The 23,068-nt window shown below is 47.0% G+C and overlaps 10 protein-coding genes across 10 annotated transcripts; 3 read left to right on the top strand and 7 right to left on the bottom strand.

The window, feature by feature from the left end:
* Positions 1 to 1,276: 1,276 nt before the first annotated feature.
* Positions 1,277 to 1,516, top strand: EV420DRAFT_1564866 (uncharacterized protein; the record flags this gene model as incomplete). Its single annotated transcript, XM_060473998.1, has 2 exons — positions 1,277 to 1,434; positions 1,492 to 1,516. 2 exons carry the CDS (start codon positions 1,280 to 1,282, stop codon positions 1,496 to 1,498), a joined length of 162 nt encoding a protein of 53 aa, XP_060326882.1. The 3' UTR covers positions 1,499 to 1,516.
* An 883-nt stretch (positions 1,517 to 2,399) lies between these two features.
* EV420DRAFT_1646913 (uncharacterized protein) lies at positions 2,400 to 3,770 on the bottom strand (the record flags this gene model as incomplete). The annotated part of the gene is made up of 3 exons (XM_060477975.1): positions 2,400 to 2,458; positions 2,516 to 2,965; positions 3,017 to 3,770. 3 exons carry the CDS (start codon positions 3,768 to 3,770, stop codon positions 2,400 to 2,402), a joined length of 1,263 nt encoding a protein of 420 aa, XP_060326881.1.
* An 826-nt stretch (positions 3,771 to 4,596) lies between these two features.
* Positions 4,597 to 6,366, top strand: EV420DRAFT_1338429 (uncharacterized protein). Its single transcript, XM_060468902.1, has 11 exons — positions 4,597 to 4,692; positions 4,744 to 4,772; positions 4,823 to 4,972; positions 5,018 to 5,058; positions 5,104 to 5,196; positions 5,248 to 5,294; positions 5,343 to 5,353; positions 5,400 to 5,502; positions 5,554 to 5,657; positions 5,706 to 5,772; positions 5,820 to 6,366. Exons 1-11 carry the CDS (start codon positions 4,669 to 4,671, stop codon positions 5,880 to 5,882), a joined length of 732 nt encoding a protein of 243 aa, XP_060326880.1. The 5' UTR covers positions 4,597 to 4,668; the 3' UTR covers positions 5,883 to 6,366.
* Positions 6,367 to 9,187, bottom strand: EV420DRAFT_1564847 (Fet3 protein). The gene is made up of 11 exons (XM_060473997.1): positions 8,730 to 9,187; positions 8,533 to 8,676; positions 8,394 to 8,484; positions 8,164 to 8,338; positions 7,903 to 8,111; positions 7,833 to 7,847; positions 7,614 to 7,776; positions 7,206 to 7,563; positions 6,957 to 7,147; positions 6,668 to 6,905; positions 6,367 to 6,611 (listed from the first exon to the last, which is right to left on the bottom strand). The coding sequence occupies exons 1-11, from the start codon at positions 8,879 to 8,881 to the stop codon at positions 6,446 to 6,448; spliced, it is 1,902 nt and encodes a 633-aa protein (XP_060326879.1). The 5' UTR covers positions 8,882 to 9,187; the 3' UTR covers positions 6,367 to 6,445.
* Positions 9,188 to 9,484: 297 nt separating this feature from the next.
* Positions 9,485 to 11,599, top strand: EV420DRAFT_1338425 (Ftr1 protein). The gene is made up of 10 exons (XM_060468901.1): positions 9,485 to 9,835; positions 9,885 to 9,937; positions 9,989 to 10,053; positions 10,108 to 10,176; positions 10,232 to 10,279; positions 10,332 to 10,403; positions 10,460 to 10,594; positions 10,653 to 10,919; positions 10,978 to 11,051; positions 11,110 to 11,599. Exons 1-10 carry the CDS (start codon positions 9,569 to 9,571, stop codon positions 11,266 to 11,268), a joined length of 1,209 nt encoding a protein of 402 aa, XP_060326878.1. The 5' UTR covers positions 9,485 to 9,568; the 3' UTR covers positions 11,269 to 11,599.
* Positions 11,600 to 11,944: 345 nt separating this feature from the next.
* Positions 11,945 to 13,309, bottom strand: EV420DRAFT_1483114 (uncharacterized protein; the record flags this gene model as incomplete). Its single annotated transcript, XM_060469943.1, has 4 exons — positions 11,945 to 12,273; positions 12,332 to 12,479; positions 12,503 to 12,688; positions 12,947 to 13,309. The coding sequence occupies 4 exons, from the start codon at positions 13,307 to 13,309 to the stop codon at positions 11,945 to 11,947; spliced, it is 1,026 nt and encodes a 341-aa protein (XP_060326877.1).
* Positions 13,310 to 14,228: 919 nt separating this feature from the next.
* Positions 14,229 to 16,527, bottom strand: EV420DRAFT_1564838 (cytochrome P450). Its single transcript, XM_060473996.1, has 11 exons — positions 16,388 to 16,527; positions 16,278 to 16,341; positions 15,898 to 16,219; positions 15,727 to 15,845; positions 15,534 to 15,679; positions 15,370 to 15,481; positions 15,240 to 15,302; positions 15,045 to 15,185; positions 14,910 to 14,991; positions 14,590 to 14,856; positions 14,229 to 14,535 (listed from the first exon to the last, which is right to left on the bottom strand). Exons 1-11 carry the CDS (start codon positions 16,502 to 16,504, stop codon positions 14,457 to 14,459), a joined length of 1,512 nt encoding a protein of 503 aa, XP_060326876.1. The 5' UTR covers positions 16,505 to 16,527; the 3' UTR covers positions 14,229 to 14,456.
* An 11-nt stretch (positions 16,528 to 16,538) lies between these two features.
* Positions 16,539 to 17,994, bottom strand: EV420DRAFT_1564827 (Bicoid-interacting protein 3-domain-containing protein). The gene is made up of 5 exons (XM_060473995.1): positions 17,912 to 17,994; positions 17,686 to 17,862; positions 17,512 to 17,633; positions 17,149 to 17,458; positions 16,539 to 17,099 (listed from the first exon to the last, which is right to left on the bottom strand). The coding sequence occupies exons 1-5, from the start codon at positions 17,932 to 17,934 to the stop codon at positions 16,781 to 16,783; spliced, it is 951 nt and encodes a 316-aa protein (XP_060326875.1). The 5' UTR covers positions 17,935 to 17,994; the 3' UTR covers positions 16,539 to 16,780.
* A 185-nt stretch (positions 17,995 to 18,179) lies between these two features.
* On the bottom strand, positions 18,180 to 21,032 carry EV420DRAFT_1564816 (uncharacterized protein). The gene is made up of 12 exons (XM_060473994.1): positions 20,644 to 21,032; positions 20,320 to 20,579; positions 20,107 to 20,265; positions 19,903 to 20,055; positions 19,691 to 19,846; positions 19,535 to 19,639; positions 19,368 to 19,478; positions 19,254 to 19,319; positions 19,033 to 19,203; positions 18,892 to 18,977; positions 18,453 to 18,842; positions 18,180 to 18,402 (listed from the first exon to the last, which is right to left on the bottom strand). Exons 2-12 carry the CDS (start codon positions 20,536 to 20,538, stop codon positions 18,303 to 18,305), a joined length of 1,716 nt encoding a protein of 571 aa, XP_060326874.1. The 5' UTR covers positions 20,539 to 20,579; positions 20,644 to 21,032; the 3' UTR covers positions 18,180 to 18,302.
* A 44-nt stretch (positions 21,033 to 21,076) lies between these two features.
* Positions 21,077 to 22,385, bottom strand: EV420DRAFT_1646907 (uncharacterized protein; the record flags this gene model as incomplete). The annotated part of the gene is made up of 8 exons (XM_060477974.1): positions 21,077 to 21,145; positions 21,193 to 21,259; positions 21,308 to 21,411; positions 21,719 to 21,821; positions 21,868 to 21,878; positions 21,927 to 21,973; positions 22,025 to 22,117; positions 22,163 to 22,385. The coding sequence occupies 8 exons, from the start codon at positions 22,383 to 22,385 to the stop codon at positions 21,077 to 21,079; spliced, it is 717 nt and encodes a 238-aa protein (XP_060326873.1).
* Between the last annotated feature and the right edge of the window lie 683 nt (positions 22,386 to 23,068).

The following is a 23,068-nucleotide window of genomic DNA, read 5'->3' as shown; positions in this document are numbered from 1 at the left end:
AATTTTTGGCGATCCCGGAGTCCTCGTGGGTGTTCTGGGGTCGAATTGGAAGCTCTGTGTTGTAACACCGGTTTTCGAGTTGTCGTAAGCCTGCACCAATGGACTCGCGCTTGTCCACAAGCACGATGGTTATCATATTTGTCGGGGAAGATTCTTTTCTCCATAACAAAACTACCTCGGTCGGACGCAGAGAGGGAAAAGAAGAGCATTAGAGCGAGAAATGGTGGTAGTGGCGGGTAGCGAAACTCGGGCTAATTTGTTGCAACGAGACGATGAGCTTCGAACAATATCTAGGTGGGCCGACTCACGAAACTGTCATTCCGTCGAAGGCTCTTTTCTCATGATAGCTGATTTTGAGAACAGTAGTTGCCGCGTTTTGATGTAAAAAGATAACGAGATGGGCCCAGGTGGGGTGCGTCGAGATCGAAGGTTGCGGTCATGTTTTCCAGAAATCTACTCCGGGGAATGAAGACATGCCTCGGAGACCGTCGCGCGGAATTGATAGCGTAAGAGTAGCGGAGTCGTGGATGATGGCGAGCAGGTGATGGTGGTTGCAAATCAAGCGGCAAGCCGGACTTTCCCGCGATATAAAGCTTGGAATTGAATTTTGGACCCACAAGCACCCAGACACATAGCTACTCTTCCCGGCCAAGCCAGCAACAAAATGTTGTATTAACACCTCCACTCCATGCGTTCTCCTTCACCGGCCTATGCCCAAAAGGCCCCGAGTCGCAAGCAGGAGAATATCGTCTGCATCGTGTTCATTATGAAATAAGAACCGTTACGTAGCAAGTGCCTTCTGACTGCTCGAAGAGTGATAGAACCGACGCAGCGTCAACTAGGCCTGAGCAAGGCCCATCTCCCACCCAACTTATTTATTTTTCTCCCCCTCAGTAGTTAGAGTACCCATACAACGGAAACAACGAGACCAAAAAAAAAGTTACGTAGAATTTTACCAGATAGTTATACAGTCCATAGAGCCGAAAAGTAGAAGAGCATTCAAACGAGTAGCGGTATAGGCTTACATTACAGTAGCGTACTATACCCCCGCGTCTTCGCCCATTACGAGGCGTGTTGCGGGTAACCAATCCAGATCATCAACAACAACAACAACAACAGCCTTCTGACTGCTTCGAGACGAAAAAAGTTAAGTTGCTTGGACGAGGCACCCGACTTGTCGAGCTGCATTATGGCGCGACAATATCCTCATTTATACCCCGGGTCCGTCGATTGACATATAAAAGTGTAAGCAAAGCGACCTAGTCAGTATCAGCAAAACATGTCTGCCCCAGAAACCTCTACCTCCGTCGCTACCCGCTCGAACCAGGGCACCGTCGCTCCCAAGGAAGCTTTGAAGCTTCGTCTTGACCTCAACCTCGAGGTGGAGATTGCCATCCAGGCCAAGGTTAACGGCGACATCACCCTTTCTCTCCTGTGAGTCGATGATTACCGCTGTTGCAGACGTTCCCCGCTGACTGGACGTTCTTACAGCGAGTAAATGTGTCGTAGGACTGGAGAGTGTGTATCAGACTTTCGATTGTTGTCTTCAAGTGAGATTCGCTTTATTAGGGACCAGCCGGTGTCCAAGATTCTAACGTTTATCTGCTTAGCACGTCGCCATGTCGGAATACCCTCTTTCCATCCTTCACTTTCGCATTTCACGGATGTTGCATTAGTATTCGGGGTTCATACGAGTAGTACATACCAATATCAGTGTTGCTTTTGGGGTTCTATGTTTGAGTCACATTCTCGCGTCCAGTTAGTGGTTGGTACAAGTTCAATCAAACGTTTTGAGAGGTCGAATTTGGCAGAGATTTTACATAAAATTTGAATGCTCCCGAAATTCATCTCTGGCGGGTGGCATAGGTTTTGGATCCTCCAAAACGCGACGTTTGTTGACCCCAAATTATGCTCCTAAAATGTTACATTTAGGCTCAAAATTCAGGTTTGCCAAAAATTGTCATCTTCCCGGTGTGACTTGTCATCTGCTGCGAAGAGATGGGTATCAAAGTCGCCGAAAACACCATCGGAGTGACAGAACGGCCGTGTCTTGCTTGTGATCACACTTTGGCCAGACACATTCCCACGTTTTGCATACCCTCTAGTTCGAAGAAACCATTTCGTACCTGGGTCCTACCGGATCGGTTTCAAACCGCATCAGACATTGGCGATATCGTGGCAGATATCAAGAAAAGTTTACCGGACGAGATTGAAGAAGGGCCGCCAGCACAAACGAACGTACCTGGCAGCACGACACAGAGAGAAAATACATCGGACAGCAGCTATGGCAGTTTGGGCGGTGAAGTATCAAATACGGTGTCGAATAAGGTGGACTGGACGAAGCTCAAGTACATTGGGGACTAGGTCATGCGTAGACGATGTCATTTACATTGTTTGTATCACGAGAACATGTACAGTCGCCACATTTCTGTCGTGGAAGGAGAAAAGTCTATCTCGCCTAAGTAACAATGTAAAAGTATTAGTTAAAAAGCGATGTAACGGACAACAAACGCACTTGTAATGATCTCGCAATTCAGACGTCCCAACTTGTTCATCTCAGGCATACCATCCACCAACATATAGTTTTGAAAATACTCGTCCATATCACCGCTAGTTGGCCACCTGCCGTGAATGACATCGTCATATTCCAGATTGCTAAAATAGATGGTATAATCAGCAGATATCCCCAACCGTACTGTAAAATTCCATGGATGGTTAGCAAGGATATGGTCCAGCTCTTGCCATTCCTTCCTTTTTTGAGGTAACAGAATCGCATCATATGGTCTAAAACAGATTTCGATAAGAATATCTTCCACCGACGACGGAAGTGTCTTAAAAAATCGGTGAGCCCAGGGGAAAGGTTTCAACCGATCTGGTGGATCCATGGAGTGGCTATTAAACACCAGGCTAGTGCAGATGCTCCGAAGGCGGATATGTCGCCTCAGGTCTATATAGTATTGAGCCGCTATGATCACAAGTGAGCACACGTATCCAAACATTCAGAGCCACAACGTACAGTATGCTGAAGGGAGGAACGTTAAATGCTCCAAGGATGGGCTGCTGAGGGAGATAAGGGAAGAGATGGCGTCGATGTTTCGCTCGTATGCCTGGACGCTAAGCACACGAAGATTGCCTATGGATATCGTGGATTGAGGGGAGAACAAGCATTCCACGAGAGCACCACCCATATTAAGTTCTAGAGTAGAAGGAGCACAACGATGGGATGGAACGGGCATGCGCTCCGCGCCACTGGGGTTATCAATGCTGATCCTGGCTGTAGAGATGACTTCAAGGTTGCTGAAGCTAACGAACAGGGATAGCATCTGAGCGGACGAGTCGAAGACTATCTCTTCTAATATAAGATGGCGGACGCTAGATATTGAATGAGGCAGTGGAGGGAAGCTATCCCCAAATATAGTTGGTCTGTTCATTGCTAGAAATATGTGAACCCGTCGAAGGTTGGGAATGAGCTCTAATAGGGAGGGAAATATACAGCGGTAATTGATATCGTCTGTCGAGTCCCAGTGAATTAAGCTAAGGGTACGAATCGATGATGAGACGTATTTTGAAGCCACCAGAGTTTGTCGGAAATTGAGACAGATGTCTGTACGGCTTATTAGCTTGTTGTGAGGAAGTTTCACATAGGAGAAAAGGAGTCGGCGGGTTGGAGGAAGGAAGAAGGAATGGGACAGTGAGCATGCCTTGAGTGAGGGGAAATCTGAGCTAAGATAATGAAGGATTTCGTCCAATATATCTTCAGGGATGTCCATGACTCAGATGAAGGAGCGAGCTCGACACAGCCACACAAAACCGGACTCGAGCCGGCACTGTTCGGCACCCTTGACAGTTTGCATCCATTACAAGATCGTAGCCACTCACCTATACGGTCACCCGACTTGCCACTTCCGACAAACTATCAGACTTCCACACCACTGCAGTTTCACTCCAATATCTAGGGAAAATGAGCAAGTGAAGCTCGTTACTTGAAGAATGCAACCCATTACCGACCTATGCTTTGGTCATAACGCGTAATGCATTAATGGCTAAAGAACTTTCTTCGTTGCGCTTCCGCCATACCTCAGGCGTACTCGATCTCTTCTTCGAAAATATACCAACCGTGGAATCCTACACAACGGAAATCATACCAATACGAGCGGTCAAAATGCAGATGTCCAATGCGCCGTTGTAGATACAGGAAGGTGTCAAGAGCATTAGAGACGCGAACACAGCCGATATGTTAAATGCACATATCACAAATACGGCAGAGGTTTACGTGGTATTAAGGTGTGGGAAACTGATGGCAACTCAGAACGACAAGGTTAGTCAAAAGGACACTGTACTAGAGGAGTGAATGTCAGGGTTCCCGCCATTGACGGCAACCCTGACCGTCACACCGCATATCTCAAGTCCTCTTGTGCTTCGAACGTCGCTTGACCTTATAAGATGAGAGTCGAGCACTCGGATTTTATGGTGAAAAAAAAAAAGCAAATGCAACACGTGGGTCTCGTCCTAATCGGTCGAATTTGAATTGAGCCGTTCGATGACGAGGTCACATCTGGTGACGTAGTTGGTGCCGGGGTCAGTGGTTGCGTCCGAGTCCGCGATCGTTATGGATTCGTCATTCTCTCCTTCTTACCACCACAGAATATTCAAGTTACAGCTGCAGAAATGACAGAACTAGTCATTCGAGAGGTACGCCCTGCCTTTTCCGTGCGTACACAACGCCAACATCATCTCTTGCAGGTTGCCAAAGATGTCTGGATCTTTTCCAAGTACATATCTCCGCTTTACCTGTAATACCCGGAATATAACCGTTTTCAAGGCCTTTTTCTCGCATAGGCATGCCATTTGGCGGCCGTTCGACTGCTATCAAACTGCAGAACGGCGGCGTTTGGGTCTTAGCTTCCACACCTTTGGACGACGCGACCAAGACTAAGCTGAGTGAACTAGGACCGGTTCAGCGAGTTTCCATGTCACCTCCTAAATTTATATTCGCTCCAACTGATGCTTGTTCTAGGTACATCATCGGTGCGGACGCTGTCCACCACCTATTCTTGAGTTAGTCCGAAGGGCATCGTCAACGACTGTGCTAACGATGTTCAGCTGAATTCAAAACCGCTTATCCGCATGCCAAATTGATCGCGCCTCAAGATGCTATCAAGAGGCACAATAACAAGGAACTCAAATTTGACGGTGGTAAGGCCTTGTAGTATGTGATGTAGTCGTGATCCTGAGCCTCGTGACTAGCTTGGGGACTGGATGCTTCGGACACGAAATACGGATTCGAAGATGAGGTTCGTCTACTTCAACCATTCTCCCTTTCAATGCTCACCGCCTGGCAGATTAAACACTGGTCCGCAAATGTCATCTCGTTGAGTAATTATCTGACGTGTTCTCAGTTATTTCTCAGGATTTATCAATAAAGATGTCGCTTTCCTTCATGAAGCCTCGAAAAGTATGATTCAAGCTGACTTACTCCTCAACCTTCCTGGGACGGAACAGGTCTGTTATTCATGATCATGGATGTTGGCCCTTTCTCAAATCTTCTCATAGTATTCCAAAAGCAGTGCTTCCGGAAAGGTCCCAATCATCGGATCCTTAGGTCCTCAATCCTGGTTGCATCCGAGATTTACTTGGAGTATGGGTATAGATAAGGAGTAAGATACTCCAATTAGTTCAAAAAATGTCGCTCAGATATCTTCAAGGGCCATGAAAACCGCTGCGAAAACTGTTGATGGATGGGACTTTCAGAGGATCATCCCATGTCATGGGGCACGTATTCTATTGCGAATGCACAGACCGCGTCTCATCTTTCTTAGGATGTCATAGAAAAGGACGCTAAGCAAGCGTGGAAAGATGCTTATACATTCTTCCTGGACTAACCGTGGTCGATAAAGTGTTGTACAATAGAGTACCCTAGTCTCATTACCATCCTGTACATCAAGCAAACTGTCGATAAGTATGTAGTCTCGTCTTTCCCATTTTAACTTTCGCAGGCTCTACAGTTTTCGCTCGGAACATTATGATCGAATTTCGTGTGGCATGCACAGAACAGTAGTTCAACGTTCGACGCTATGGTTTTACAGGCAGGTATCAAAAACTTTGTGATAGACGAGAATTGGGCAGGAATGAAGCCGTGGGCAACCAAGTAGATAGAACAAATAATTATTATCTGCATTCTACACTATTTCCAAGGCCTTATAGGCTCTCATATGAGTCCGGAGAGCGTTCAACACTCCTAGAGGGTTCGTACGAGCCACGCAAAACTTCGCTCACACCCTTTTTAGGCGAACTCCCGCTACCCTGGTAGTGGGTCTCTGGAGAACGCTAATGGCATGTCTCGGTAGATCGTGTTTCCCCCTAAACAAAATTAACCAAAATTAAGAGCCCTTTAAATTCGTTTTCGTTCATACATGAAGATACACACAAGGTCATTTAAAATAAATCAATTACCAACCTGCCTTGGTCGCAACAGACCAAAGAACTTTCCTCGCTTTGCCTTCGCTTCAATGCTCTCCCTCACCTCGTGTTCGATCTCTTCTTCGGAAATATACCCACCCGTGGAATACCACACGACAGTAATCATACCAATAAGAGCAGTCAGAACACAGCTGTCCAATTTATCAGCACAAGAAGATTCACAAAGGGAACACAAAGTGTCACTCACCCAGCCATGGCACCAATACCTTTTGAATGCCAGCCAAGTTTTTGTGGGTATGGTCCCAAGGTCAAGCCGCTGAGATCAGTCGTTGAATCATGTCCTGCGGCGTTACCCGAGAACGGCGTGCCCAAGGCTTGGCAGTTGTCGTATATTGCTTGTGGGACCCTGTTGCGCTGCTGGGCGACAAGCGGGGCCTCAATCAGAGTTATGGCAAGACCGACTTGAAGATGCCATTCGATATGACCTTGTTATAATTTATAAGAAGCGACGAATCCGAGGTTCGGGTGAAGCTTACAATGGAGGAACCATGTTCCGGGGTTATCCGCGACGACACGGAGAGTTGCAGAACCCATCGAAGGGATATGAACTGTATCACGACGTATAGGGTTCGCTTGGCCTTCAACAATAGGTGGATTCAAAAGGGGATCGTCAGATGTGTAATCTGTAGCACGTCCAACGATCATGGGTTTGTGCCCGTGCAAATGGCTGGGAAAGATAGCACATTAATGGGCGTGAAAGAGAGGTAACGAAGCCCGGCACTTACAAAGGATGCTTCCCCGCGTCTCCATTCTTGATCACGATGTCGACAATATCCCCATAGTCTACGACGAAACTGAGAGGCGTATACGCACTCTCAACGGTAGCGTTGTTTCCCAAGCTGAGGGCGCTCAAGATAGCAGGTACCTCTGGGGAGTTGTAGGTGATCTGGTTGAACATGGCGTGATTCGTTCCATCATCCATGGTGTCGAAGCTGACTTCTAGATCGATCGTTTTGTTGGATGTGGGAGCTGCGATGACTTCGACAGGGACTAGTGCTGTATCATTGACATCGGCGTAGGCATCAATGGTTCCGAGATCGGTAAGGGAAGCAGACGAAGAATACGTGATGGAGGAAGTCACATCTGGGGGTGCATGAGATCAAGAATTCTGCATCAACCATGAGGGAACGTACTGGGGTTCAACGAGGCTGGAACAATATCGAACATGACAGTGTCCATGTTCGCGTGGATAGCCCAGTTACTGGTGTTGGTGTCATTACGAGCCGTGACAAGAACAGAGTACCGTTGAGCAACAGCGACGCTGAGTAGATCAGCGGGTGATTCTTCGACGTCAGTCTAGAAGAGGCTGGTTTAGGAACGTGCCCATTTAGCTTCAAGTTAAAGCATCTTACCCCATCAACCTCGATCTTAACGGAGTAATATTTATTAATGGAGAATGGGATAACCAAGAGAGGCACTTACAATGCGCATTTCATGTCCGTCAATCCAAAAGTAAAACATCGAGAAAGCGCCCGTGTTCAAGATCCTAAGACGGTAGGTCTTACCAGCTTCGAACGGGAGGGTGGCGTTCTCATTGAACCCGACAGCTGATGTTACTCCAGCAGGAGAAGTTCCCGAAATGGGTCCAAGATAAGAACCATTTTGAGCAGCGAAGTAGATCAAACCAGATTCTAGCACATTGTTACTCAGATGACGTTACAGGGTGCATATGGTCGTGCTTACGGGGTACAGGTTCGGCACCACCAGGGTTGGCGATGTTGATGAATTGTTCCAATAGCTCTGAATGTTGTTCATGGTACCAGTCGGCGAGAATGATGATGAATTCCTCGTCGTACGAGTGAACTTCTTGCGAAGGATGAATAACGACGGGCCCGCGCAAGCCATCAACATAGTGTCCCTGAAAAAAATGGAAATTACGTCTGGATACATTCAAGGCATATCTTCGGACTTGCCTTTGCATGACCGTGCACCCAATATGTTCCCCATTGGCCAGAAGAGTTGATGGGCACGACGTAATCGAATTGTCCGCCAGGTGGAATACCACTGAACACGGGTCAACATTGACGAGAGATGAAGCGACGATAGGTTTACCATTCAGAGACCTGTACGGCGCCGTCCATCCATGATGTTGAGTTGAAGAACATGCCATGGTGATGAAGAGTCGACACTTCATCCAGCGAATTCGTGGCATGAACGATGAGTGAATCGTTAGTTGAAACGTCAATCACCGGTATGCTAAAAGAGTGGAGTTAAACCAAGGCCTGGGTCCGAAGAGAAACTCTACTGACGGCCAAGTATTGTTGATGCCTACAACTCTGCGACTAAACAGACCATCTGGATTGGCATCCTCGACGTATGTTATGTTCCACCAGAGTTCTTGGACACCGGCTAGAACGGGAGAAGCAAAAAGCAATGGGGCCAGTGAAAAAGGCGACCACATCTTGAGTGACGCTACCACCTGGGAGTAGAAAGATAAGCGGATGCAAGGCAGGTCCGAGGTACCATTTAAATCGGGTATTATTTAAAAGGAGGTCAACATAATGGAGCACGGGTCAGTTCGTCGTTGCGCGGACATTGACAGTTGAGTTATTTTTAGGGGGCAAAAATTTTATCTGATAGGGAAAACGATGTATCAGATAAGGATAACGCCGTCCATTGGTTCATCCGGGCCTCCCGGGTCTCGATGCGGTCTCGAGGCCTATCTGATTATCGAACTACTTAGAATACTCACGACGTCAACTCCGTGAGTTTCAAGCCGGAAAGAAAAGAAGAAAAGCGCGGCCATCACGGACGTATCTCGCAAAAATATGGGAAGGAAGCCAGGACAAGTAAGGTTAGAGCAACACTGGAAATGGTCAGGGAAAATCTGCACCCTTCTGTACGGGTACCACCCTTCAAAACAGCCGGACGTTTCAGGGCGCTAAATATGCGGAAGTTGGAATCTAATCTTGGAACCGATTTTCACATCTTATCAGATTTGATATGATGAGGCATTTGCGGGTTTCATGTGACACATAGGCCTTAATCTCGCGCCGAAAATGCTCAAGTCCGAAAGGGTTAATTTAAATGTACTGATGATGCTTCGTGCCTTCTCCCCACCCTTCCCTGCTTCCAGGTAGTGACGGCAATGGCGAAGAACGTATTTTCTGTCCCCATTTTCTTCATCGTTTTTCGTGAAACTTTGGAGGCGGCCATCATCGTATCCGTTCTCCTAGGTCTCGCTGAACAGATAGTTCATGACGATCCAGGACGAATTGGTGCAACGATCACGAATGGTTCACACGACTCTAAGGGTAGCCCTCGTGTAGAGGGCGACGGCGCGCTGTCTGATTCTCTCTCAGGCGAGGATGATTTGGTCCACCGTCGCCGCCTCATCCGCAAGCTGAGAATTCAGGTAAATAACCCTCATGGCCTTCATAATTGTTCTGTCTGACGCCGTAAAGATTTTCCTTGGTGCAGGACTTGGCTTATTCCTCGCCCTCGCTATCGGCGCTGCGTACGTCATCCCTTGAACCATATGCAACGTTTTGAACTCAAACTTAGATAGGTTTATCGCCGTCTGGTTCACTCAAGCATCCGATTTATGGTCCAAATCTGAAGAACTATGGGAAGGTGAAAAGTCATTTTCCCTCTATCTAGTTCATTCATTAATCGGTTTTTCTCCAGGTATTTTCGAACTTATTGCTTGTCTCATGATTTTCGTCATGGGAGTTACCATGCTCAAGATGGATCGAGGTTGGAACCATCCACCTTGAACCCTTACTACTTGTACTGATTTAGCCACCTTTAGCTAAGGCAAAATGGCGCGTCAAGCTTGAGCGCGCTTTTGAAGGAAAGCGTATGTCAAAGCACTTTCCTCCTGCTCGTTTTCATTCTCAACAATTGTTCAGGAGCCGACGGAAAGACCTCGACAGGAAAATGGGCTCTCTTCATCCTTCCTCTCATTACTGTCCTTCGTGAAGGTAATCTGCCGTTTATTTCGTTCTGTCAGTCTAGTTTTCTTACCAGAACTACACAGGTATGGAGGCAGTGGTATTTGTCGGTGGCGTTTCTCTGGGACAACCCGCCACATCCATCCCGCTCGCTGCAATCGTGGGATTGATATGCGGTCTAGTCTGCGGTTTCTTGATCTACTTCTTCGCCAGTCGTACCAGTAAGCATGCTTTTGACCTTTAAAATGTCCCATCGAGACTGACCACATCTTAAACTAGCCCTCACAGTTTTCCTCATCGCCATGACCAATCTCCTCCTTCTCATCGGAGCTGGTCTTTTCTCTCGCGCAGTTGGCGCCTTCGAAACAAACGCCTTTAACCATCTTCTCGGAGCGGATATTGACGACGCAGGTGGAAGTGGCCCAGGATCTTATCGAGTTCAAGGAAATGTATGGCACTTGGATTGCTGCAATCCCGAAGACAACTTGAACAACAATGGTTGGTCGGTGTTTAACGCCTTGTTTGGCTGGACCAATAGCGCAACTAGTATGTTCTCCGAACTTCTAGATTCTCGTCGCCTTCTGATTTGGGTTTATCATTTCAGTTGGTACCGTGTTGTCTTACGTTTTCTATTGGTTGGCCGTTATTGTTACGCTCGTGTTCCTTAAAGTTAAAGAGGTATGCCGCATGGATATTGTCGTTAATTTTCCGACGACAACCTGACGATGCTCCGTAGGGTCGCAGCAAATTCTTTGGATACGAGTCGGCCACAGGTATTCGTCGCCGACTTAGGCGAGAACAGAAAGAGGCTGCAGGAGCAACACATGACAGGGATATGTCTGAAAGCAAGGAAGAAGTCAAGGCTGAGAAAGACGTCCAGGTTCTTCCTAAATAAATTAGCTCTCTCACGTTGAAATAGTCTATGCAGTGTCTCTTTTTTAGTTAAGGTTTCTAGTTAGTAACGATTGTTCATTGAAGAGATGAAAATGTGATGACCCGAGTTTTCGTAAACGCGGACTTGAGTTCTTTATGTGCGTATAGCAACAACCATGCGAACCGACCCTCGAAGTAACGAACCTTCTGAACCCCTGAGCATTTCCATTGTGGACCATGATTTTTGCTTGACTGGTCCAACATTTATTTATAGTTTCTGCCAAGAAGCCAAGGATAGCCAAGGATATGCCCTTAGGCACAATTGAGGCAGGCACCTTTGGGTCTGTTTCGGCTTATCAGATGAGATTGGAATGATATTTCAAAACAGACATATTTAGTATAGCACCAGGACCAAAACGTAACAACTGGGAAGAGGTTAAGGCATCTCCAGGGAGAAATAATTGTAAGCGTGCGAGACCATCCCGCATACAGAGCATTGGCGATATTTTAGGACACGCCAGAGTACAGGAACATGCATATGTCAAGGTGGAGCGTCAAGGAGAATTTCAAGGGTGAATTCGAATGCGCGTACACAGCACACCGCAGGACACTAAAGTGGTAGAAACAGAAACAATTGCCCTAACGGCAAAAGTGCCGACACGATAAGAAAACCTCAGTCATCATACGGACGGAACAACTCAAACGTCGATTTGGAATCGAAGCAGACCTTCGCGAGGTTTGACAGCGTGAGGGTACCTTAGGAAAACTAGTTGACCACCTTGTGTTTCGACCTTCTGAATTGCTCGGTCCCATGCGCTTTCGCGATCTCTATACTCCGCCGCGGAGTTCATTGTGATGGCCATGGGAATCGAGACGTAGTCGAGGGAAATGACCAAGGGGTGTTTCAGCTGATGCTCGTTCTTTTCCCGCAGATCTTTGACTACTTCCAGATGTTCGTATATGTCATTCTCCGCCACAGTGATCAGGAAGAGAGTATCCCTAGCGGAAATCATTGTGGGGCCCCCATCTAAAGCAAAAATGAATGTCAGACAACGTCATACGATAGGTTTTAATGAAAAACTCACCATGCTTCGTACATTTAATCTTCTGGCAGAGAGGTCGATGAGAAACCCAGGCTTGTTTCTGGCATTCTCTAGAACAATAGAAAGAGGCCTGGCACCCTTGACAACACTTTAGTGCCCGCTTTGAATGATTGATTCCATCAGGTGGACACTGTATGGAACAAAGTTGGTTACTTCATTAGGACGGCTGAGGATCCTGAGACGTATGTCCGGGTTTTCACATTTATCGACTTCCTCATTGACCATTACACATCTGATGGCCCATCGCCTGTCCACCGTCTTCTTCAATGCAGACCATGCATCTCGGATAGTTTCGGGGCCCATAGGAATGTTTCCTTCCAGGCCCGAGCACTGTATCCGCTGCATGCTCCTGCGAACTTCTCATAAGACGCCACGATAAATGAGATAAGAGTTAACCAAATCGAGTATCTGCACGATGGTCGAGAAGAGGAGCGATGGTGCTGACAGGTCTTCTGTGGAGAAGAAAGGAATACATTTCAACAGCAAGTCAAGCAAATGACGCTCCAATGCTTGTACAACCCTGAGAGAACCCTCTTCAAAGCAAGTCGCTAAGTATCCTGCACAAGATCTGAGCATTCCCACCATTGGCATGTGAACCTTGTCTTTCTCGAAGGATGAGACGAAATCAGGCTTGCGCGACGTGGTCCTTTCCATCAGCCGGCAGACCCAGTGGATGGAGTGATGCGCAAGGTGATTTCGACAGAATTTCAGGGAGTTGTTGGTCGTGTGCTCGAGAAACGCAAGTGAAATCATGACATGTTCCGTAGATGCTGCAGGCTGTTGTACGAGGTTTATGAGACCCATCAGGGAGGTGGTAACTTTGTCTGGTGCTGTCATATACAAAGCTGTCGTAACGGCGTTGAAGGCTTCATCATTATGCAAGCTGCCAGTTTGGTATAGCAAGCCCATTATTACAAGCATAGTCGCCTCCTGCTGGGAAAACTCCACACCGGATGCCATGAGAGACACCCAAACCTTCATCAAACACGATATGAGGTCGGGAGATTTCATCACAGACGAAATCTGGGGTGTTTGGAATAGTTCTTTCAGCAGTCGTAGGTGTGAGTCGATCATAATCTCAACATACTCATGACGGACGATGGATGGATCGTTAGGAACCTCAACGATGTAAGTTTGAAGAAATGGGATAATCCAGCAAGACAAGTCCGGCCACAAATTTGTTACTAGAGCAACGTTACGAGGATTGTCGAGAGCATGGTGGGCAAAAGTCATCATAAGTGCACTGAGGCTTTCATGCACTCTCTTCAATATCCTCAGATGCTCTGTATCTGAGCCTGGGTCGATAAATGTGGTCGGTAAAGGGACAGACAGTAGATGATGGGGGATGGCGGCGATGATACTGGGAAAAACGGTTGAGTCCTGATTGACTTTCAATGACAGTCTGCAGAGAGCATTCAATGATCCCGTCTCTGCTTCTCTCTGTTTGTGTGATGATACGATCAGTATAGCGATACAGCAGAAATGAGTGATACCTTACTTTAAGCCTGTCCATCATAGAAAGTCTTTCGTCTCGAAGATCGGGAGATGGTGAGCGAAAACAAAGTGAGCAGCGCAAACGAAATCGATATTTAGAGTCAGTTGGGAGGCAGTGATGGGGAGGGGGGAAGAAGAGAAGGCCTGAGGAAGCTGCAAAGGCAACTTCGAAGTCGCACGTGACATGCGCCACAGACGCGCCAGACGCGTCAATTTTTCCTGTTGGATCAGAACACACAAAAATAGAACATTTATTGCTATTTTGAAAAATGATGAGATTCCGAAAAAAAATTAAAAAGTTTTGGGCCCCGCTAAAAGACCTCTGAGCCCGCACTTAGAGGGCTATGACGATCGACGTCATAGGTTATTTCGTCGATAGTCATGGGTTGTCTCAGATGGCGCAGGCTGAGATCGGGCTGGCATTAGGCATGTCAAAACTTTTTTTCTTTCTCGAGAATCTCATCATTTTTGAAAATAGCAATAATTACCCAAAGAACCAAGACATATCAGGATTCAAATAAGATATCAATATATCAATACCGAGGCCATATGATGTTACACGTATTCAATACAGAAGACAAACAATCGAGTTGACGAGAAGGAAATTGATATCCTACAAGTTATCGGCAAGCACGAGAGCCGAAGCCCTTTCAGATCGAGGCTTGATGCAGTACTTGAACGGTTTTGGATGGCTTGAAAACGTTGGATGAATACGTCTTCCGCGCATGTAGGGAAAGCCGACGAACCTGACAATACCTGACATGCTCTCGTAGACAGGCACAACGGGAACACCGTTCTCCACGGCGTTCGTGATATCAAAGACGGCGAGAGACATCGCGATACATATGAAAAGAGAAGCTTCAGCTAGATGAGATCCAGCACAGTACCGTCGTCCATAACCGAAGCACGCATGCCGGGGATCACGCTGCACCTCTTTTCCAGTCGAGGCTATAAATCGAGAGGGATCGAAAGTAAATGGATTAGGATACACCTCAGGGTCGTGCAGTATTTGCCTGAAAGCAATATTCAGGGTCAGAGGAGGCCGTTCGTGCAGAAGAAGACCAACCAAACGTTCGTGATGATAATTGAGCCCTTAGGAACGAAGTAACCGTCTACAACGCCATCCTCCATGGCAGTATGCGGAAAGCCTTATCACCATGTCAGTACACCTAAATAGAGAACAGGACGGGGATAACCACACCGATAGGTGCGACGTTGTTCCATCTCAAAACTTCTGAGACAATGGCATTGATGTATGGCAAAATTTCGCGGTCCGCAAATCCTGGGAGCCTGTCGCTTCCAACTACAGCGTCTATTTCTGCCTGTGCCTTTTTCTGTACATCTTTCCGAGACTTTGATGATAAGCGCCAGGTTTGGGTAAGATGACCACACGTACCAGGATAGAGAATCATGGCCAGGAAGAAAGCATATTGAGCCGAGACTGTAGTGTCGGCCCCAGCTAAATTCATCAATCATAAGTCATATTCTGTGGGAGAAATTTGATTAAAGAGGATTTGAAAGCATACCTCCGTATAGGGAAGCAGCCGTGTGCTTGATATCAAGAAGTTCGCTGGGTGATAAACTTTCTTTGTCCGTGAGAGCAGAGGATAAAAATGAAGGAGGAGCGATGCCAGCATCCTTTTAATACGTGTTTTAGCCCTGACTAACCATTAGCAAGAATAGTTCGTACCATTTGCCCCTTCGTGAAAGCAAAGGGGACCTCAACAACACTATCAAATACTTTAGCCCACTTCTTCGCGAGCCGTTTGAATCCGGCTCCAGGCCAGTTCTCTGGTAGGTGGCGGAGGACAGGGAAGCTGTCGACCAAAAAGGCACCTACGTCAAGTTCAGCAGAGATTTGATGCACCGCACCAGCGACTCACCTGGAACAGTAGCCATACCAAAGTTCGTGTTTGATGATTCGATAAGCTTCACGAAGGGGTCGTTTTCCTCTTGTACGTCGATGCCATATGTTGCCTTCAATATAATTGATCCGGAAGTCCTGCCGACCTTCATGATCACAACCATAGAAAGAAGATTCAAGGAGAACTTACTTGCGCAGACTCTCATTCAGTTTCTCAGGGTTGTCTAGAACGCGCTGTAAATGTCGCCGTGTCTCGTGTTCTTCCATCGGAAAATACTTTTGAATTGAGTTGATCGTGCCCATCATCTTCGAGATGTATCTCCGGCAATTGCGAAAGCGCGTGTTATATCGAAGGAGAACGATTGTGTTTGCATACCCAACGAGTTCACCAGCCATCTCTAGTCGCGGCCTGTCAGAATAGATGGCGCCTTTTCTGTCAAGCTCGGCAAGTATTTTTGCGTTGTTGACAATGATCATGCGCTGCCCCATGAGATTCACAGAACATATGGGGCCTGGTGAGGAGATAAGAGGAAGTTAGAAAAGAACAATAGAGGAGCAGAGTGAACGAACCATACTTCCTTCCCCATTCAGCGTAAGTCAGCCAGTCACTGTGCGTTGGCATGTCAAAGATATTCTGTGGAGCATGAGCCTTCGCGACAATTTCTCAGGCAGCTACGTACCCCAATTACAGGCCAGCCCTTAGGTCCGGGTGGTAACATGGCAGATTTACGACTGCGAAAAAAAGCCAGCGCCGCCAGAAAGGCGCACACGTAGAGTAAAGCAGCTGTGAGCGTCATCTGGAAAGAGTGGGCTAGTTGAGAAGCAATATCAGCTTTTTATTGAGCTGTGCATTTCAAATGATTTGCCAAGGTCCGGATGCAAACCCCGCGGCCAATCAGGTCGCGGAAGAACAATCTATGATGAATGGGCACTTATGTGTGTTTCACATTACTGAATCCGCCCCGAACCCCAGCACACCTTTGCGCTGGCTGTCAATGATTCCGATTACACGGGTGTGATACAGCAGACGTATGGTCATGTTTTCACGTATAAATCTACTGGGCGACAAAAACCTATGTACTGCTCGTCACATGGGGAAACAGCGCTGCACGGCTCGGGAACGTACCTCCTTCACCTGTCAAGCCCAAGTGCTGTGCTAAACTAAAGCCAATGTGAGACAGGAGTAGCCCAAAATCCTCGGGTCGTATTGTCAGGGTCGCTGCTTTGTCTCTCAAACTCTTGTCCAATCTCTTCGCCTTCTTGTATGTATCCCATGATTGAGGTTCGAGGACGAGAGTACCTCCCGGCCGAAGAAGAGAATGTACTCGACGGAAAAATTGCTGGAGTCCTTCATCGCCTTGGTTTAGATGAATCCATTTCGATATCGAGAACCTGGGAGAGGAATGAGATGGGCAGACCGAAGGCGCTAGACAGGACACACGCTATTATGATATCATACGGCTCAGAATCCTCCGGAATCTGATTGTTGACCCAATCCGACGCGCGAAACGAAACATTATGCGGAAAAACATGCTTGCCACGATTCTGGTTGGGTGGTATCGGCAAAGATCCAAACATGTGCTCAAACGATAGAGGAAAGTAATCCGGGTGTACTTCTTGTGCCGAGTCGTCCGTTACAGGTGCTGAAGGGGACTGTGAAGACCAAACGACGGTCCGTCTCTTCCACGCCGCCCGGATCAGAGACTCGTCAATGTCAACGCCAACAACCTTGTGAGCTCCCCAAGATTGAGCTATCTTGGTCACTTCAGCCATAAGCGACACTTTCAGTTATGGCGTAACTCACCAATTTCGCAAGTAACATAACCCTCATTGCATCCCACATCTAACACTCGCTTTCCAACAAAGAAATCTACAGGAAGTAGGGCTAGTCGTGGATCGTTCATGAAGGGCCTTCTAGAGTAGTAGCTAAACGATCTCAAGTGAGTGACGAGCTGCAAGACAACAAAGGTAGACGAACCCATGATAGTTCCCATAAATCGGAGGGTTCGAGTCAATCGCGTGTGACCTTGAGGTTGCATCTCGTTTCTTCATTGAAGGCGATGTTGGTGGTCTATGTAAGTGGAGCGTCGGCAAAGTGAAATGGTGGTGGTGGTAATGGAAAAAGAGGTTCACAGCCACGTGGAGTTGTAGATCACTGTAGGTCCGTGTTCTCGATCTTTTTATTTATTTAATTTGCTACTGACCCATCTTGATTCTTCCAGTGCATAAGCACCAAGAATTATACCTTCCTGATGTCCAACTGGACTATTTTCCTCCGATTTATCTACCAAAGACTCTGATATCACCATCCGAGGAGCATTTTGGTCTCAAGTTGTGATCTTCACTGTTTCTTTCACAACTTCTCTGTTGCTGATTCAGGCTCCGTTGCATGACTTTATGGAACCAAAACACTGTGTATTACTTCGAGAATCAATACTGAACTGTTAAGGCCACTTCTTCCGTTAAATGTAGGACTTTGAGTGTGCCATCCGTTCTTTCTTTTTCAAAAGTACTAGTAGGTCGTAAAGTTACACTGCATTGTGGCTACTATTGTCAAGAAACGTTCACAAGAAATCCCTGAATCTATACCAAAATCTACACAGAAGTCAAGTCGAGTTTGAATAAACAGTATAGCAAAGTAGGGTTATTGCAGACTGGGCAGCTGGATGTCGAAATGACAGCATGTACAATGCAACTGACAACTAGTCAGTATAAATCCAACAGACATAAGATAGTAGAGCTTACTTATTACAAAAAATATGGCCACACATAGTCGCCGTCATATCTCGGCATGGGCTTGTCCCGCACAGACGGCAATGCAGGTGCAAGCTCTCCTTTTCGCCACTAATGGACGACGGCGAGCTACTTGGCAGAGAATACGAGCCACCGGGACCGGCGCAGCTGTTCGAACCTGAACCAGGAGCGGCTGAAGACGGCGACACTGGGGTGCGACCACCATGGGACGAATTTGACTTCGAGCCCAAGCTATGATGGTCAGACACCATTTTAAACGGCGAGAATATCAATGCCTCGGGAGAGTGGTTATTCTTCACGGAGGCCGTTGAAGGTGTTGATGCTACCGGAGATATAGTAGGAATTTGCGCAAGGCCGGCTGGAGATGAGACGTCCGGCGAACTGAAAAGGGCTGTTAAATTCTGAAGATATTGCCTCATAATATTCTTACCTATAGCCATTGCCAACATATGGAGTAAGCCACTCTTCGGATACCGGATTTTCTCCGAACGGATCGTACTTTGGCGTATATGACTGCTTCACGATGTGTCATGAATAAAACAGTAGCATATACAAAGCTAAAGTTACCTACAGAAGCCGAACGGGATAGACCGAACGTCTGAAGGCGGGGAAGATCAGGGACATGGTCGACTTGGATGTGGGGGAGCGACGGTTCAGGTACGTCGTCGACAAGTTTTTGGACCATTAGAGCCGCCGAAGACGATGTGAGAATGTCATCCTCATCTTCTGCTTCGCGGATTGGCTAAGGTGAAGATCAGTGTTGATACTCTCGTCTAATAATATAGTTCATACCGAAACCGTCCCTCGGACGGGACTCCATAGAGGAAGCGTATGTTTGAGGAGATCATTGTTATTGAACTTTAGCGCGGTAAGTTCGGAAGAACATCGTTAGCAATGTAAACTTACGTTGAAGATGGGACTCAAAGGTGATTTTGCGGACAAGAGTGCCGAGCGATAGGGCGTTGCAAGATTTTGGTCGGAACGAGAAAGCGCGGGAGAGTTCGACGTAGAAGTAATCTACATGAAATATTCAGTCGATCATAATGAGGCTGTCGTGAGGGAGCCACACTAACCAATCTCGGCGCCACTGAGCCTGTTAGCGCTGGTGAAAACATGCCATGAGGAGACGGCATGGGCGAGTTCATCGCCGGGGACACGGGGGAGTGTGTGGCGACATGCTAAAGTCCAGATGAATTGGTCTGTCAGTATGAGAGATAGAAAGAGCTTACAGCAGCGTATTCATTCTCATTAGCAAAACCCGTCTTGCACCGCATACATTTCGGGTGTTGAAGAGAGTTGGCGTAATGGTTCTGGAGGGCGTCAACGTCGAAGAATTGCCGGTCGCATTCGACACAGTGCGCGTCTGAATGGACGATGGAGCAATGCTATACCGTTTGAAGTGTATAAGTTTCGGACTCATCATTCATGAATAACAGCATACCGAAGTGTAATCTGCATCATTTGCGAAGCCTTCGTCGCACGAGTGACATTTTGGGTGTCGTGGAGATTCTTTAAAGTGTTTTGCCATTTCATGCTCGTACATGGTCCTTCGGCAGGTATCGCAAGTCGCCCTTGGATGACTTTCGTTGTGGTGCTAAATTATACTGTGATGTCGCAATAGCATTTGGAATTTTGAAGCACTTACGGAGTCGGCCAAAGCTTGGGTCCTGAACCCTCGTCCGCAAACGGGACAGTTGGGATGGTTGGGAGAGCCACGAAAATGTTCGTCAAGTGAGACCTGCGATTTGAAAGGCCTGCCACAGTCCATGCAGTCGAACATTGGTGGATGCTTCGCGACTTGGTGCTAGGGAATGATGAGAATCAGACATGTAGCATTGAGGCAAGGCAAGGCACGCACGGATTTCAGGGATAGTTCGTCGATAAACCGTCTGTCACACAGCTTGCAGTACGGATGAGGCAAGGATGAGGATCGCATATGATCCATAAGAGCTGCAGCCGTTATAAATGGTCGATGGCTACACTGAGGACAAGTCGGCATTGTCAAAGGGCGAACGAAAGAGTCAATCAATGTGCTGTATAATTCACACCATGTGCCTTGTGCCAATCTCATGGCCATTGTAGAAACTCGTGTTGCATTGATGAACTTGACATAGAAATCTGGAAAGTGATCGGGGTGAAATAAATCAGTCTAAGATCAACGCGAGAGGAGTGAGAGAGTTACCTGGTTGGCTCGGGCGAGGATTTCGTTCCCGTGAGCCATTGCACGAACGATACCGTGTTGAGCTTAGTAACAGTGACGAGATCGCGATGGATTTGAGAACGTGCCCACCGCGTGGCGTGAGCGGCAGACTTGAAAATATACCCTGTAACGAGATAGAATCCTTGCAACTAGATCTTTGCAGGCATTTCTTTCATCGGAGCTGCATATAACTGACATACCAGTACATGCTCCATAGGATTTCCAGGTACGAACTCGGAACTTGAAACATCATGAAGCAACTCAGAAGCAGCTAAGTAAAGAAAGTTTAAGAGAATACAAACAAGCTTGTCTTGGTGTTTCCCCTTCCAGACCAGGTCGGGGACCCTCAGTCGGCTTGTCTATGTCCGAGCCCGTACACGAACTAGAAAAGATGAATTGGGTACTTTATTGTCAATCAGGGCGAATCCAGGAGGAATTTGTAAGCATCTTTCCACGCCTGCTTAGCGTCCTTTTCAATGACATCCTAAGAAAGATGAGAAGCGCCTTATGAATTCACAATAGAATACGTACCCCATGACATGGGATGATCCTCTGAAAGTCCCATCCATCAACAGTTTTCACTGCGTTTTTCATGGCCCTTGAAGATATCTGAGCAACATCTTTTGAACTAATTGGAGTATCTTACTCCTTATTTATACCCATACTCCAAGTAAATCTCGGATGCAACCAGGCTTCATGATCTAAAGATCCGATGATGGGAACCTTTCCGGAAGCGCTGCTTTTGGAATACTATGAGCAGACGTAAGAAAGGGCCGACATCCATACACTGCAGTGGCTGGTGCGTTTTTGATGGCGTAAAACGGGATTCTAAAAGGTTTCGATTTCAGCTCCAGTTTTTATGCCCTCGTTTTGAGTATTGTAAAACGAAACGTTGTCTCAATTCCTTTGTTCTATAGGGGGAAAGATTTTTCATACCGTTTCACAGATGGCCTTTTCGGGACTGACAAAGAGATCGCTAAAACAAAACTTTTTAAGGTTTCGTCTTTTACAATCTGAAATGAACCGGCCTCGGATGTGATGATCATGAATAACAGACCTGTTCCGTCCCAGGAAGGTTCAGGAGTAAGTCTGCGTGAATCATGATTTTCGAGGCTTCATGAAGGAAGGCGACATCTTTATTGATAAGTCCTGAGAAATAACTGAAAACATGTCAGATAATTTCTGAGTGAGATGACATTTGCAGACCAGTGTTTAATCTGCCAGGCGGTGAGTATTGAAAGGGAGAACGGTTGAAGTAGACGAACCTCGTCCTCAAATCCGTATTTCGTTCCTGGAGCATCCAGTCCCCAAGCTAGTCCCGAGGCTCAGCATCACGACTACATCACATACTACCAGGCCTTACCACCATCAAATTTGAGGTCCTTGTTATCGTGCCTCTTGATGGCATCTTGAGGCGCGATTAATTTAGCATGAGGATAGGCGGTTTTGAATTCAGCTAGATATCGTTAGCACAGTCGTTGACGATGCCCTTCGGACTAACTCAAGAATAGGTGGTGGACAGCGTCTGCGCCGATGATGTACCTAGAATAAGCAGCAGTTGGCGAGGATATAAATTTAGCAAGTGATATGAAAACTCGCTGAACCGGTCCTAGTTCATTCAGCTTGGTCTTGGTCGCGTCGTCCAAAGGTGTGGAAGCCAAGACCCAAACGCCGCCGTTCTGCAATTTGATAGCAGTCGAACGGCCGCCAAATGGCATGCCCATACGAGAAAAAAGCCTTGAGAACAGTCATATTCCGGGGATTACAGATAAAGCAGAGATATGTACTCGGAAAAGGTTCAGACATCTTTGGCAACCTGCAAAAGATGTTGTTGGAATCGTATAAGTGCGGAAAAGCCAGAGTGTACTTCTCGAATCACTAGTTTTGTCATTTCTGCAACTGTAACTTGAATATTCTGTGGTGGTAAGAAGGAGAGAACTTTGGCGAATCCATAACGATCGAACCACTGCGTCAACTACGTCACCGGATGTGAACTTGTCATCGAATGGCTCAATTCAAATTCGACCGATTAGGACGAGACCCACGTGTTGCCTTTTCTTTTTTTTTTCCACCATAAAATCCGAGTGCTCGACTCTCATCTCATAAGGTCAAGCGACGTTCGAAGCACAAGAGGACTTGAAATATGCGGTGTGACGGTCAGGGTTGCCGTCAATGGCAGGAACCCTGACATTCACTCCCCCAGTAGAGTGCCCCTTCTGACTAACCTTGTCGTTCTGAGTTGCCATCAGTTTCCCACACCTTAATACCACGTAAACTTCTGCCGTATTTGTGATATGTGCATTTAACATATCGGCTGTGTTCGCGTCTCTACACGGGATACAATGTTCTGGGCAGCCTCCTCCTGTACTTATAACGGCGAATTGGACACTTCCATTTGACCGTTCCT

This window comes from Desarmillaria tabescens (assembly GCF_030435595.1).
Source record: "Desarmillaria tabescens strain CCBAS 213 chromosome Unknown EV420scaffold_38, whole genome shotgun sequence".
Taxonomy (NCBI): Eukaryota; Fungi; Basidiomycota; class Agaricomycetes; order Agaricales; family Physalacriaceae; genus Desarmillaria; species Desarmillaria tabescens.
Note: the sequence above shows the minus strand (reverse complement) of the source record. Positions and strands in the feature narration are given on the sequence as shown.

Excerpts from the sequence above, each read along its gene's own strand:
- EV420DRAFT_1564847 (XM_060473997.1), bottom strand. The coding sequence starts at position 8,881 with ATGTGGTCGCCTTTTTCACTGGCCCCATTGCTTTTTGCTTCTCCCGTT. Across the intron at positions 8,112-8,163 it reads TGGTGCCGAACCTGTACCCC|AATCTGGTTTGATCTACTTC; the intron begins GTAAGCACGACC and ends ACAATGTGCTAG. Across the intron at positions 7,564-7,613 it reads TCCAGCCTCGTTGAACCCCA|ATGTGACTTCCTCCATCACG; the intron begins GTACGTTCCCTC and ends ATGCACCCCCAG.
- EV420DRAFT_1564816 (XM_060473994.1), bottom strand. The coding sequence starts at position 20,538 with ATGGCCATGAGATTGGCACAAGGCACATGGTGTGAATTATACAGCACA. Across the intron at positions 20,056-20,106 it reads CCCAAGCTTTGGCCGACTCC|CACCACAACGAAAGTCATCC; the intron begins GTAAGTGCTTCA and ends AGTATAATTTAG. Across the intron at positions 18,978-19,032 it reads GTCTATCCCGTTCGGCTTCT|CAGTCATATACGCCAAAGTA; the intron begins GTAGGTAACTTT and ends CACATCGTGAAG.
- EV420DRAFT_1564838 (XM_060473996.1), bottom strand. The coding sequence starts at position 16,504 with ATGACGCTCACAGCTGCTTTACTCTACGTGTGCGCCTTTCTGGCGGCG. Across the intron at positions 15,482-15,533 it reads CTTTCACGAAGGGGCAAATG|GATGCTGGCATCGCTCCTCC; the intron begins GTACGAACTATT and ends ACGTATTAAAAG. Across the intron at positions 15,303-15,369 it reads GGCTGCTTCCCTATACGGAG|CTGGGGCCGACACTACAGTC; the intron begins GTATGCTTTCAA and ends TGATGAATTTAG.
- EV420DRAFT_1564827 (XM_060473995.1), bottom strand. The coding sequence starts at position 17,934 with ATGCACTGGAAGAATCAAGATGG. Across the intron at positions 17,634-17,685 it reads ATTTATGGGAACTATCATGG|CTACTACTCTAGAAGGCCCT; the intron begins GTTCGTCTACCT and ends GAGATCGTTTAG. Across the intron at positions 17,100-17,148 it reads CCGTATGATATCATAATAGC|GTTCTCGATATCGAAATGGA; the intron begins GTGTGTCCTGTC and ends TTCCTCTCCCAG.
- EV420DRAFT_1338429 (XM_060468902.1), top strand. The coding sequence starts at position 4,669 with ATGACAGAACTAGTCATTCGAGAG. Across the intron at positions 5,197-5,247 it reads GGAACTCAAATTTGACGGTG|CTTGGGGACTGGATGCTTCG; the intron begins GTAAGGCCTTGT and ends CCTCGTGACTAG. Across the intron at positions 5,773-5,819 it reads GGATCATCCCATGTCATGGG|GATGTCATAGAAAAGGACGC; the intron begins GCACGTATTCTA and ends CATCTTTCTTAG.
- EV420DRAFT_1338425 (XM_060468901.1), top strand. The coding sequence starts at position 9,569 with ATGGCGAAGAACGTATTTTCTGTCCCCATTTTCTTCATCGTTTTTCGT. Across the intron at positions 9,938-9,988 it reads GCCCTCGCTATCGGCGCTGC|GTTTATCGCCGTCTGGTTCA; the intron begins GTACGTCATCCC and ends AAACTTAGATAG. Across the intron at positions 10,280-10,331 it reads GCGCGCTTTTGAAGGAAAGC|GAGCCGACGGAAAGACCTCG; the intron begins GTATGTCAAAGC and ends ACAATTGTTCAG.